General features: G+C 36.9%; 1 protein-coding gene across 3 annotated transcripts; it reads left to right on the top strand.

Annotated features, from left to right (window-relative positions):
* Positions 1-5,961: 5,961 nt before the first annotated feature.
* LOC311300639 (CXADR-like membrane protein) lies at positions 5,962-13,617 on the top strand. 3 transcript variants are annotated; one of them, XM_084425037.1, is made up of 9 exons: positions 5,968-6,052; positions 6,220-6,546; positions 6,903-7,205; positions 11,166-11,492; positions 11,680-11,706; positions 11,827-11,901; positions 12,310-12,377; positions 12,518-12,577; positions 12,922-13,617. In XM_084425037.1, the coding sequence occupies exons 1-9, from the start codon at positions 6,004-6,006 to the stop codon at positions 13,024-13,026; spliced, it is 1,341 nt and encodes a 446-aa protein (XP_084281163.1). In that variant the 5' UTR covers positions 5,968-6,003; the 3' UTR covers positions 13,027-13,617. The 3 variants fall into 3 exon arrangements, with proteins under 3 accessions (XP_084281164.1, XP_084281163.1, XP_084281165.1); XM_084425039.1 differs by lacking the exons at positions 5,968-6,052; positions 6,220-6,546; positions 6,903-7,205 and adding exons at positions 9,557-9,720; positions 10,758-11,060; XM_084425038.1 differs by lacking the exons at positions 11,166-11,492; positions 11,680-11,706; positions 11,827-11,901; ... (1 more) ...; positions 12,518-12,577; positions 12,922-13,617 and adding exons at positions 7,311-7,637; positions 7,790-7,907; positions 8,130-8,750 and having other exon boundaries at positions 5,962-6,052.
* Positions 13,618-13,691: the final 74 nt, after the last annotated feature.

Here is a 13,691-nt window from a genome sequence, read left to right as displayed (position 1 = left end):
AAGACATCATTAAAATAGTCCATGTGGTTCAACCTTAATGTTATGAATACGCAAAAAAAAAAAAAAAAAAAAACCGACTACCGGTATTTGTTTGAATGTTGAGCAGCAGCAGCTCATTGGCCACTGATGCTACAACAACCAATCAGCTGCGCTATGAAGATGCCGATGCGATAGCTCATCTCTACCAAATTAATTAAAGTCCTATCAGCCTGTGCCATCTAGAATTTCATGCCAGAACATGGTATTTCCTCTGGATTTGATCTGTCTAATTTTTTCTCCTTCATGTAATCCCAGATGGACTTGATGATAGTGAATTCAGCCTTCTGACTGTTGTCAGATTTTTGTGCATTTGTTGTCGGTGAGATTGCATACAAAAATCTCACTGGATTATTACAATCAATGGCAAAAGGAATGTTAATTTGTAAAATGTAAACTGATATATCATACTGACACAGCAAAAGATAGGCCTATAAACAACTATCTTAAAATAATTTTGTTTTGGTGAAAATACTAGCCTAACATGCCCAAGACTTTTGCACAGTGTGTAGATACATACACTACTATTATTATTGAAATTATACTAGTACTAGTATTTATAACATTTCTTCCATTGTAAGTGTCTCATTGTCACCCAGATGTGAACTTTTTATTGAACCAGAAATGTATTTAATATTACGTTTTCTGAGGCTGAACCTCCATGTGCTCCTCAGCTTTTGACCTTTGTTACAGGTACAAGTACAGAAAAATGTCTTCAAACCTGATATCAATTAGTCTGGACAGCTTAGTGGGAGGGTGAGCCCCATCTGAGACACTTAAGAGAGCAGACATTAGAAACAACATAATCAGTGAATAAGAGGGACTTGACTTTGAACATCTCCTTTGTTAATTCAGTAAATCCATGAAGACATGCATAATTAAGCATAAGAACACCAGAACAAAGATCAGTGCAAAAAAAACATGACGCCAATGGAATCAAAAGAGTTTCACAGGAACTGAACTGAATTCATGCATCCTCTAAAATGAATCAATGCTCTAGCATAATTTGTCAGATGTCACTTGTTTTGATATTTTGTTATCTAATGTGAATATGCAAATTCATACATTTTGAAGTGTGGCTTAAATGTCCTAAGCCATTTATGGTCAATACTTAGCAGTACTGTATACTATATAATACTATAGCATACTCTCAGAAAAAAGGTACAGAAGCTGTCACTGGGATGATACCCTCTCAAAAAGTACTAAATGTACCTTTAAAGGAGAACTCCGGTCAATTTTAACATTGAGCTCATTTTTTTGTAATAATAATAATAATAATAATTCATTACATTTATATAGCGCTTTTCTCAGCACTCAAAGCGCTTTACATAGAAGGGGGGGATCTCCTCAACCACCACCAATGTGCAGCATCCACTTGGATGATGCGACGGCAGCCATATTGCGCCAGAACGCTCACCACACACCAGCTTACTGGTGGAGAGGAGACAGTGATGAAGCCAATCAGTATATGAGGATGATTAGGAGGCCATGATGGACAGAGGCCAAGGGGCAAATTTGGCCAGGATGCCGGGGTTACACCCCTACTCTTTCGAAAGACATCCTGGGATTTTTAATGACCACAGAGAGTCAGGACCTCGATTTTACGTCTCATCCGAAGGACGGTGCTCTTTGACAGTATAGTGTCCCCGTCACTATACTGGGGCATTAGGACCCACACAGACCACAGGGTGAGCGCCCTCTGCTGGCCTCACTAACACCTCTTCCAGCAGCAACCTGGTTTTCTCAGGAGGTCTCCCATCCAGGTACTAACCAGGCTCAGCCCTGCTTAGCTTCAGTGGGCAACCAGTCTTGGGCTACAGGGTGACATGGCTGCTTGTACATTTGGAGTGCTGTCAATACAGAGAACAACGACAAAAATCGGTGTTGCCTACACCGTGTTATCCTCTTTTAAAAATTTGCACCCTGTTGACTTCAATGGGGCAATGTTTAAACCTGCTTTTAGCCTCTTAATAGAATTAAAGCCAGCGCAAATACCTGTATTTACATCCTGTTTTCGGTCGAAGACCAAAGTAGTCGATTGTCGAGTTCACGCGCGTGATCATAGGTAACTAAACCTATGGGCGTGAACTCGACAATCGACTACTTTGGACTTCGACCGAAAACAGGATGTAAATACAGGTATTTGCGCTGGCTTAAATAACATCATTTTTATTCTTATCTTTCACATCTACTGCAGTCAGATTCACTCGTGTTCACTCTGAAGGAATCACTCACATTGGCTGTGCACTTGTAATGACACATCAAGGATATTAAGAGGCTAAAAGCAGGTTTAAACATTGCCCCATTGAAGTCAACAGGGTGCAAATTTTAAAAAGAGGATAACACGGTGTAGGCAACACCGATTTTTGTCGTTGTTCTCTGTATTGACAGCACTCCAAATGTACAAAAAAATGAGCTCAATGTTAAAATTGACCGGAGTTCTCCTTTAAGGTATCAATATGCAACCTTTAGGGGTAAACAAGGTACAAATGTGTACCGTTTGAAAGGGTACCACCCCAGAAAAAGCTTTTGTGTCGTATATGCATGGATGAAACAGGACACAAAATAATTGTATTGTTTTTATGTCATAGCTGCGCATAGCTTGCATCTTCTTTTGTTTTGCATGGGAAAAGAAGAAGAGGGCTGTCTGTAAACATCCATCAGTAAAGAAAGCCCTAATGACTCAGCACAGAAAACAGAGAGATAGAGAGAGAATAGAGGCATGAAAGAAGCACACTTCAACTACTGTATAACATCCCGCTCTCTCGCATTATGCATATGAAATGGCTAATATGTCTACATTTGTCTTTATGATATTGTGTAAACGAGAGAGGAAAAAAGAGATTTGTTGCGCATCATCATGAACATAGGTGCATATGTGTGTGAGTTTTTTCTTGCAGCAAGAGGTGAGTAATCAGAAATCACAACATACCTTGGCTCTTTTCAGGCAAGCTCATCCTGCTCTGAAATGAACTGTCAATCACTGCACACACACACACACACACTCAGTTCATTTCCAGGCACACATCCTGAAAATACCAGAAAAACACAACCTTAGGAAGTCTGATTACAGGTCATCGTGATCCTTTTTAAACATCTAATATCCAAGAAGTGGCCGTAAATGACTATTTAACACCTAAGGCACCTTTCAATCCAGGCCAGCTATTAGGAAAATTTATGATAATGAGACAACTGAATGTAACAACGGTGGGAGAACAAAGCATGCAGCTCTTTGAGAAGAATGGGGTTTTTTTAGCCTTGAGTCTCTGGTGCTTTCTTTCACTCTCTTTATTTCTCTCTCATACACTGTATACACAAAAAAGCAATACATGCTCACTTTTAGATAAATACCGGGCCTAGATGCTTCAAAATGATTTTAGAACGAGAAGAAACTTTTTACCATTGTATCATTGATGTCTTGTATCTCTCATAGTTTATGCAAAGGCAAAATGAACAGAAATTGCTTTGAAACCTGTGTTAAAATGCCAGGCTGTTTTCTGCCGTGGTAAGAATCCGTCACAGATATAATATGATCAAATGGCTATGATGTTCATTGGAATGGGATAAGAAATGAAATATGGACAAAGTACAGTTCCAAAGAACAAGTGTGCTCAAGCACCTTATTGTTAATGTGACAAGTGACACAATGTGCTTGACTTTTCAACAAAGCCCTGTCAATCCAGCTGAGCTGAAACCCATTAACTCTGTGGGAAGCACCTCCAAAGATGATGAAACTCCACGTCACTGTCACTCACGGCATTCTGCTTTCTAAATGTCAAAGACCTCAGAGATGTGAAACAATTGTTATTTTGCTGCTTCACATTGCGATATACAAGACAATAAAAGGGTCATATCACAGATTTTTTATGAATTAGAAAGTTTAATAACTCTTCTCTCAATTGTATTTGTTCATCTGGTACAATGCTTTGCCATTCATTTTTCCATACTGTTGGGTAATCAATGTCAACATTAAAATCTTCCATTTTTGATTATGGCCATCTTTAAAGAGCTACTGCCCCCGTGTGGTTACCAGCCCTTAACACAACTCTGCCTTATCTACTGGAGAGCTGTCTGGAATAATGTTTCTATGCTATAAATTCCTGTGCTATTAATATATTGTGACTATTACTAACACTCTCAGAAAAAAAAAAGGTACAAAAGCTGTCACTGTGGCGGTACCTTTTCAAAAGGTACACCTTTGTACCTAAAGAGTGCATATAAGTCCCTCATAGGTACATATTGGTACCAAACGTGGACATATTGGTACCAAATGTGGACATGTTAGTACCTAAATGGTACATATTAGAACCCTTTTGAAGGGTACTGTCCCAGTGACAGCTTTTGTACCTTTTTTTCTGAGAGTGAAACATGTAAATAATGTAAATCCAGTGACAATAACCAATGGTTTCTCAACCAATTACAATAAAATTCACAGAACATGTAATGGAGGCCAAGCAATGCTTAACAGAACTGTGTAACTTTACTACAGCATACAGTGACTTCTTCTCTCTTTGCAATGTACAAGCGTGCTCTTAAAGTGGCAGCAACATAAACTAACCTTTCGTTAAGGTACCATAACCCATTATCATAACAAAACAGAAATAGGGAAGGGTTGTTTATATTGGCATATGTAAAATTCCACTTAGACGTAATGATATTATTGTCGAATGTTTACCCATTGTATTATTATAAGTGTAGTATAACTGATTTATTTGCGATTATAAAAGTCTTTACTTGGTTTTAGTTTCAGCTCTAAAAAAAACTTTTTACTTTACAGTTAAAACACAAGGCTACACAAATGATAGAAATAAATCAGATAAATAAGGTTTTTAGATGCAAATGCTATCTTCACTTTCAGTTGAAATTGTCCTGTGACATCAAACAGTATGACAGTGATTCATCTAAATTTAAAAGTTGAATATAAGTCCACACTTACACCACATATGATTACATGCCTTACAAATGATTTTTTTTTTTACTTATCATTTAATCTAACGGTAAGAGGGATAGATTTCTTTTGAAAGTCAGTTGCCCTTTTTGCCCTTGTTGCTCAGACCTCATCAAACCATAACTTTCAGAGAAGATTAAAGATGGCATTTTCTGTGAAAACAAGATCATAAGTTACATTACAACTTGATCGCAAATCATCCTATTGGGACATTGGTGATTAGACCCCGATGATTGCTGCCCTCGGCTATATTTATTAGTTGTTTTGAAGTGGAGGAGGCTGCAGCTATGGTGAAGAGGAAGCCCAGTGAAGTGCCAACACAGCAATGGGACATTTCCTGTTTAAATAAAGGTTATATATATATATACATATATATACAGTATATATATATATACAACACACTGTAGCTGTTACTAAGTTTGTTGCATTTTATCTGCTGCTGGTTAGTTAGTTAATATGATCACCATAGAAGAGTGATGATGTAGTCATTTTCCATATAGATATACAGTATATAGCCTGTGTGCCAAAATAGTATTTATATACTCGATTTATAACAAAACATTGTGACTAAAGGGTAAACTAAATGGCCAGCGATCTTGATCTCTTGGCTTTTTTGGCTTTGTCACAAAATAGGCCTATCTGAGCTGTTGTTCATGTGCTGTTAGTTACATAAGTATTTGAGCTGCGAAGTCAATGTCTTGCACTTAAAGGTCCTTCCTGCTGACATCAATATGACACCCATTTAGTAAAAGGAATAAACTTGGAGTTTATGCTTTTGGATCATGTTGTGGTGACTTTACATGCTTAATCATGAGCTATAGTAGTGACATGAAAAACTCTGATATAGTCCCATAGAGCAGGATAACATATACATTAGTGTCAGTGATCCAGGAGGAGAAATATAAATAAAGAGCTGACGAATAGAGGAAATGGCGCGACATGTTTTAGTTCCTGAAAACATAAAATTAATCATCAGTAAGATTGTGTAAGTTTGGACCATCAGTGAGTGAGAATCAGTCATGAAGGAGTTTTTCTATCTTATCCTCTTTATGCTTCACTTTACTGAAGGTAAGTCTAGACTTAAAAATATTTTTATTGTGAAAGAATTCAGAGTGTAATTAATCAGTCATCACAGGTGTGAGATTTTTGCATGAAACCTGCATCTCTCAAAACGCAGTAGATATTTTCTTCTTCCAGTAAAGTGCAGTGTAAATGTCAGTCTAATGTGTTGTCAGGGTGTGATCTGGATCAGAACACACAGACGGTTGAGGTGACGGGACACTCGGGAGAGTCTGTAGTTTTGCCCTGTTCCTGTACTGAACTACAGGACACACCTCTACAACTTACATGGACATTTACTTCACTAAAACACACAACAAAACCTGAAGAAATTTACCCAAATCAACGGAGCGAGAGACACAGAGGTAGAGTCAAACTGTTGAATGAATCCTCTCCAGGAAATCTCTCTCTACACATATCAGACCTGAACACAGAAGATCAGGGAGAATATCATTGCTCTGTGCTTCATCAACCACACATCAACATCACACTCAGTGTTCAAGGTAATATTCTTCTGTGGTTTTGTTATGGAAATCAGTAAAGTTTGTTAAAAAATAGTTTAAAAAAAATAACTTAGAAGAATGACAGTAAGCTTTATTATAATATGTCCCATTGTGCTATATTAACTGACTCTGCAATGTACAAGCGTGCTCTTGTGGCAGCAAGGTACCATAACCCTTCTTGGGTATGCTCCATTCTTATATGAACTAAAGTTTAAATGAACATGTGGCTTGTGAAACTTTATTTCACTTTTAAGCTTATATTATTATTGAATGATGGTATACTAAACTCTTCTTCCTGATGTTAATCTCTAAAGCTCACATTGATCCATTCATGAAGAAACTCTCTCTGTCTGCAGGTTGTCATCTTTCAGATCATGGAAAGTCTAAAATAGTAACAGGATACACAGGAGGATCAGTCCTGCTGCCCTGCTCCTGTACTGACCCTCAGACTACAGACAAATTCACCTGGCTCTTGCTAAACGGGAGCCAACGAAATGAAGTATTCAAAAATGAGATTTACAAGGGCAGACTGAAGATGTTTAATGAAAGTAATCCAGCAAATCTGTCTCTGCTCATTTCTGACCTGAGAAAGGAGGATGGAAGGTCATATAGGTGTGAGATTTCACAGATATATACAGACATTACAGTGAAGATAAAAGGTAAATGGATTTTTTTTTGCATGAAACCTGAATCTCTCAAAATGCAGATGCTATTTTCTTCTTCCAGTAAAGTGCAGTGTAAATGTCAGTCTAATGTGTTGTCAGGGTGTGATCTGGATCAGAACACTCAGACGGTTGAGGTGACGGGACACTTGGGAGAGTCTGTAGTTTTGCCCTGTTCCTGTACTGAACTACAGGACACACCTCTACAACTTACATGGACATTTACTTCACTAAAAAACACAACAAAACCTGAAGAAATGTATCCAAATCAACAGAGTGAGAGACACAGAGGTAGAGTCAAACTGTTGAATGAATCCTCTCCAGGAAATCTCTCTCTACACATATCAGACCTGAACACAGAAGATCAGGGAGAATATCATTGCTCTGTGCTTCATCAACCACACATCAACATCACACTCAGTGTTCAAGGTAATATTCTTCTGTGGTTTTGTTATGGAAATCAGTAAAGTTTGTTAAAAAAAATGTAAAAAAAAAAAAAAAACCGGTTAGAAGAATGACAGTAAATATTAAAATATGTCCTATTGTGCTATATTATAACTGACAATTATTGAATTCTGCAGAGGAATTTTACTTTCCATCAATGTGTTTATCAACCCATAAACCTGTAAAACACACAGAAGAAAGTATGCAACACTCAGGAGACTCAATCGAGAAAACAACCAAACAACTCACCTAAATGTAAGTAGTCAATGTAAAGATTTTAGTTTTAAGAAAGTACCTTGACTAGAATTAATTATTAATATAACGATACATGATATGCTGCTTGTCTGTTTTTGAATGTTTTATTGTGCTTGTTGTGACATTTGAAAACTGATTTCTTTGTACAACGTCTCTCTCTCTCTCTCTCTCTCTCTCTCTCTCTCTCTCTCTCTCTCTCTCTCTCTCTCTCTCTCTCTCTAGGATGAGGTGACATGTTCAAACAGATGCACCAGCTCACAGAGATACAGCAGAGCAAAGAAATATGAATTTAAATCATAATCTGTACTTTGTTTGACATTTCTAATTCTTCCTGTTGTAACTTAGCATACCTATTTTATGCCTTCTATTTTAACTCAACTTATCTAGTTTATACCCTGTGCAATTACAATCTGTGTGTGTATTTGTGTTTGTGTGTGTTAAGTATTTTCAAAAAAGCTTTTTTGCTAATTTGTTGATTTAAAAAGTAAACAATAAAACATCAGGTTGGATTCTGATCATACTGCTAATACTATGAAGAGACCAACAAACCAAAACCAATGTTTATGTACATAGAAAGTTAGTAGCATGTTCTTCATAATCGCTATGGCAAAATCCTGTAAGCATTGTTATGCTAGCATGTAAAGATTTTAATGATTTAACAAATTCTGTGTGTGTGTGTGTGTGTGTGTGTGTGTGTGTGTGTGTGTGTGTGTGTGTGTGTGTGTGTGTGTGTGTGTGTGTGTGTGTGTGTGTGTGTTTTATCAAAAGGACTGTGCTGTTTTATTACAATAAAAATATTGAGTACATTATGGGTAGAGATCTTGACCTCTGCTCTGATTGGGTAAAATGATTTTTAGTATGTTGCATCAATTATTCCTCTACATGTTCACAAATACAAATGTTTGTTTCTCTATACTAGATAGGACATCTCATAGACTTGTTTTTATATTAGGATAATGATATATTCTATCGCCTAACCCACCCCACAAACACATAAACATTTGCAAAACTCTAGATTTAAATAAAAACATATTTGGCCAATATAAACCTTTTTGAGGACAAGTAAAATTTCCTCACTAGTCAGTTGTCACAATATATTTAAGTGAAGACATTTGGCCCTCACAAGTATAGCCAAACCTGTACGTACACACACACACACACATGCATGCACACACACACACCACAAAATCATTAATATTTAGGAAGTCAGCATTATCTTTGAATGTCAAATAAGGCACATTGTTCATCTGATATTAAATCAAGCTTTCACATTCACATTCAGACAACATGAACGCTTACTGCTTACCTAATATTTTTTATTGTTTGTTTGACAGTCAGTTTAATCAGCTCATTAAGATGGACCAGTCATATGTTTTCATGACTTTAAATGAGGATCGTTTCTGTTTGACGAGCTCAAAACAATAATTCACCCATCAATTTTAGCAACAATTTAGCATCAGTTTTGTGGATCATGATCTACCGACTAATGTAGATCATTTAACTCTCTTAATGTTAAATCATGAGCTGCAGTAGTGACACGAGAAGCCCTGGTATAATATCAAAGACAGCATATATGTTGTATTAGTGTCAGTGATCCAGGAAGAGAAACAGAATTACAGAGCTGAAGAGGAAATGGTGCAAAATGTGAAGTTCCTTAAGACTTCAAAGAAAACAAGAACAAAATGAAGACTCAGTTCACACACGCTGATCAGGTGACGAGTGTGTGAGTTTGGACCGTCAGTGAGTAAGTTCAGAGAATCAGTCATGAAGGAGTGTTTCTGTCTTTTCCTCTTTATGCTTCACTTTACTGAAGGTAAGTCCAGATTTATAAATACTTTTAAGAATTAAGAGTGAAATGAATCAGTCATCAATGGTTGTGATTCTGTGATAGTGCTGAGTGATGTCAGTGCAGTGACCCCAACACTGAACATTCTTGATATCTCTCTTGCCTGACAAAAGCTAAAACACAAAAGACTTTGATTAACTTGCAACGTTTCGACCACAAGGTCTTCGAGGCAAACTGGTTCTTTTGTGTTTTAGCTAAGGTTTATTTTTGATCGAGTTATTTTGGATGTGCGCATATTGAATTCTCTTATCTCACACACCCATCTGAGGTCTTGGAGTGTTTAATGGGCTGATGAGTTGAGTCAAGTGTGTTTTGGTCAGGTGGACATCTAAAATGTGCAGTGCTCCCGGACCGGGGTTAGGGTATGTTCACACAACAACGATGTCGGCTACTAAAAACAGACGACAACATTGTCAAAACGATCCCCGTTCACACGGATCTGCGAAAATGACTAAAAAGACTGTATTATACCAGGCCAGTATGGAGATGTCACTTTGTCAAGTAACACCCCGCAAGGCGTAATACGCATTCGTAAACATGTAATACGCATGCGCATGATGTCACCGGTTTGTTTTTGTATTTTTACAAATGCACATTTTTGTTGTTTACAAGGAGATGATAAAGGAATTGTTTTAAAACCTTGCACTTTGACATCCGTTTTCAAAAGCTTGCGTTTTCAGGCCCCCAAAAACGCCATTGTCGTGTAAATGACCTGCCAAAATGCATAAAAAGTGTCATGTAAACATACCCTTAGATGTGCAGTGTATTTTACTTTAAACTGAAGATTTGTCATACAGTTATACAGTGTGTGGCACCCTGACCAGAACTTAAAGCTCAGATTGAGTCTCATGCTCTGTTATCATGTGACTTGTGAAACTGTTTCATGCTTATTTTTTAAGCGTGCTGCATTATTATTGAATGATGGCATACTAAACTTTTCTTCCTGATGTTAATCTCTAAAGCTCACATTGATCCATTCATGAAGAAACTCTCTCTGTCTGCAGGTTGTCATCTTTCAGATCATGGAAAGCATAAAGTAGTAACAGGATACACAGGAGGATCAGTCCTGCTGCCCTGCTCCTGTACTGACCCTCAGGCTACAGTAAAGAAATTCGCCTGGTATTACTCTACTACAAGATGGATTAACGTTTTTGAAGATGAAAACTTCATGGGCAGATTGAAGATGTTTAATGATATTTATCCAGGAAATCTGTCTCTGCTCATTTCTGACCTGAGAAAGGAGGATGAAGAGTCATATAGGTGTCAGATTTCACAAATGTATACAGACATTACAGTGAAGATAAAAGGTAAATGGAATATTTTTTGCATGAAACCTGAATCTCTCAAAATACAGAAGCTATTTTCTTCTTCCAGTAAAGTCCAGTGTAAATGTCAGTCTAATGTGTTGTCAGGGTGTGATCTGGATCAGAACACACAGACGGTTGAGGTGACGGGACACTCGGGAGAGTCTGTAGTTTTGCCCTGTTCCTGTACTGAACTACAGGACACACCTCTACAACTTACATGGACATTTACTTCACTAAAACACACAACAAAACCTGAAGAAATTTACCCAAATGAACAGAGCGAGAGACACAGAGGTAGAGTCAAACTGTTGAATGAATCCTCTCCAGGAAATCTCTCTCTACACATATCAGACCTGAACACAGAAGATCAGGGAGAATATCATTGCTCTGTGCTTCATCAACCACACATCAACATCACACTCAGTGTTCAAGGTAATTTTCTTCTGTGGTTTTGTTGCTTTGTTACAATATTAATATTGTTCATTATAACTGTTGAAGATGATGTAGTTCTAGAATAATATATCCTCTGTTGTGTAGATGATGGCTGGCAGATTTTGAACTCATTATAGAAAAAACAAAAGTTCATGAAATAACCATATAACCTAACTAACCCTTACAGGAGAACAAAAGACAGAAGACAAAATGAGTATGTAGCAGCCTATTTTGCTTTAAAGATTTTTTTTTTTGATTTACTATAATTTCAATGTATTTTTGCCTATTTTCTTGAAGTCTGCATAGTATTTAAGGTGTGTGTGTGTTTTTTTAGCCTTCATTCTGCTGTCACTGCTTCCAGTATTAATGTTACTAGCAGTACTGGCATTGATCTACTGGAAATGCAGAGGTACAGAATCACACACACACACACACACACACACACACACACACACACACACACACACACACACACACACACGTGCACACACATACTATTACCATGTGATGGCAATAGTACAAATTGAAATAAGACTGGCCTCTCAAACCTTAGATTTTTCTAAAGAAAGTTAAAAAAGATTTGCTGACCATTACAAAGCATTTGATGTTATTCAGAACAAAATTAAAGTCAAAATCATACGTAAGTTTGATGATATAACACATCTTTGAACTATTGCAAATAGGAAAAATACATGTCAAAAGGATGTTGAATGTTCATATTTAAGTATTATAAACTCATCGCCATCATTTTTGATCTTTAAGCCACACCATTTGTCTGATGTTTTTTCAATTTGACTGAGATTTTTTTCATTTCTAGGAAGAAGAGATGTCAAAAAGATGACCAATGATGGACTTGTGCTAGTGAATAATGAAAATGAGAAACAGGTGAGCACAAATTGCCTCAAACCCATTCAGATAAATGTGTTTATACAGTACATGCATGCACTTCCAGTGTATGTATTTACTAGCTGAATGAAATAAAGAGCAGCATATGTGTGTTCTGATCATGATGTCTCTTTCTTTAGGCGGATGTAAATCCTGATAGCTTAACTCAAGGACAAAACTTAAAACAAGATGAAAATGAGGTCAGACAGAGTGTATTCTGTGTATGTGTATGTGTATGTGTATGTGTATGTGTATGTGTATGTGTATAAATGCATATGTAGCTACATGTACACTGTAAAAAATTTCTAACCTCTCCAAGTCAAAATTTTCTAGTGACTGGTTACATCTAAATTTTTTAATTGGCCCAAGTGCAATTCTTGTTGCAATAGTCTGTTAACATTGGCTCAATGAGAAATAATACATCAGACTAATTGAAAAATGTAGATGTGACCAGTCACTAGAAATTTTTGACTTGGGGATGTAATTTTTTTTTACAGTGTAGGTATTTTTAACAAAATCTCTGTCTTTTTCTCTCTCTCTCCAGGACGAGGTGACATATTCTTCTGTTGTCCACGTTAAGACTGCCGCCAAACCAGCTCACAAACAGAGCGTCATGGCAGAGCACTCTGAGTATGCCAGCCTCAAATGAAGTCAAAATGTACAACTTTCCTTTCATTGCATTTCATTTTATTATTCTTAAATATTCTTTTAATATAGCTTTGTGACTATAATGTGAAATTTTACCAAATGTTTCATGCGGTTTATCTTTAGGTATAATATAATCACTTTCAGGTTTGGGATGGAGTAATGGTGTGGCTTTGACTTTCACACAAATGTCCTTCTCATGAATTTGGACCTATGACTGTTAAAAATCTTACACAAAATGTTGCATACACTGGACATTGTGAAATTCTAATGTCTTATGTTCTCATTTAAACATGCAAATGAGAGAAAGAAAAAAAACAAAATGTATACATAACCTATGTTAAAGTGCTAACTAAGCACTATGTTTAAGTGCTAAGTTTGTGGTTAGCTTCAAATGCTTTGTAAATGTGGAGATAAAACTAGCTTTGTCATCTCCTGGTAGAGCTGTGAAAAGTATTCTGTTCGTCTTGCTTGCACCCTGCTCATTGTTGGACTGTGTTTGAATTTCAGTGTTTCTGTTGTGTATTCAAAATGTCCATTTACAGAGCAAATGACTGCGGAATCTTTTTTAATAAACGTTGAATGATTACTCAATTGACACTGTCATTCATGCTTTAAATACTCAATAACCCACTGTACCTGCGTGCACTTGAGTCGAACTGCCACAAG

The sequence above is a fragment of the Rutilus rutilus genome (genome assembly GCF_951802725.1).
Source record: "Rutilus rutilus genome assembly, chromosome: 1".
In the NCBI taxonomy this organism is placed as follows: domain Eukaryota; kingdom Metazoa; phylum Chordata; class Actinopteri; order Cypriniformes; family Leuciscidae; genus Rutilus; species Rutilus rutilus.
This window is presented reverse-complemented; position numbering and strand designations above follow the sequence as displayed.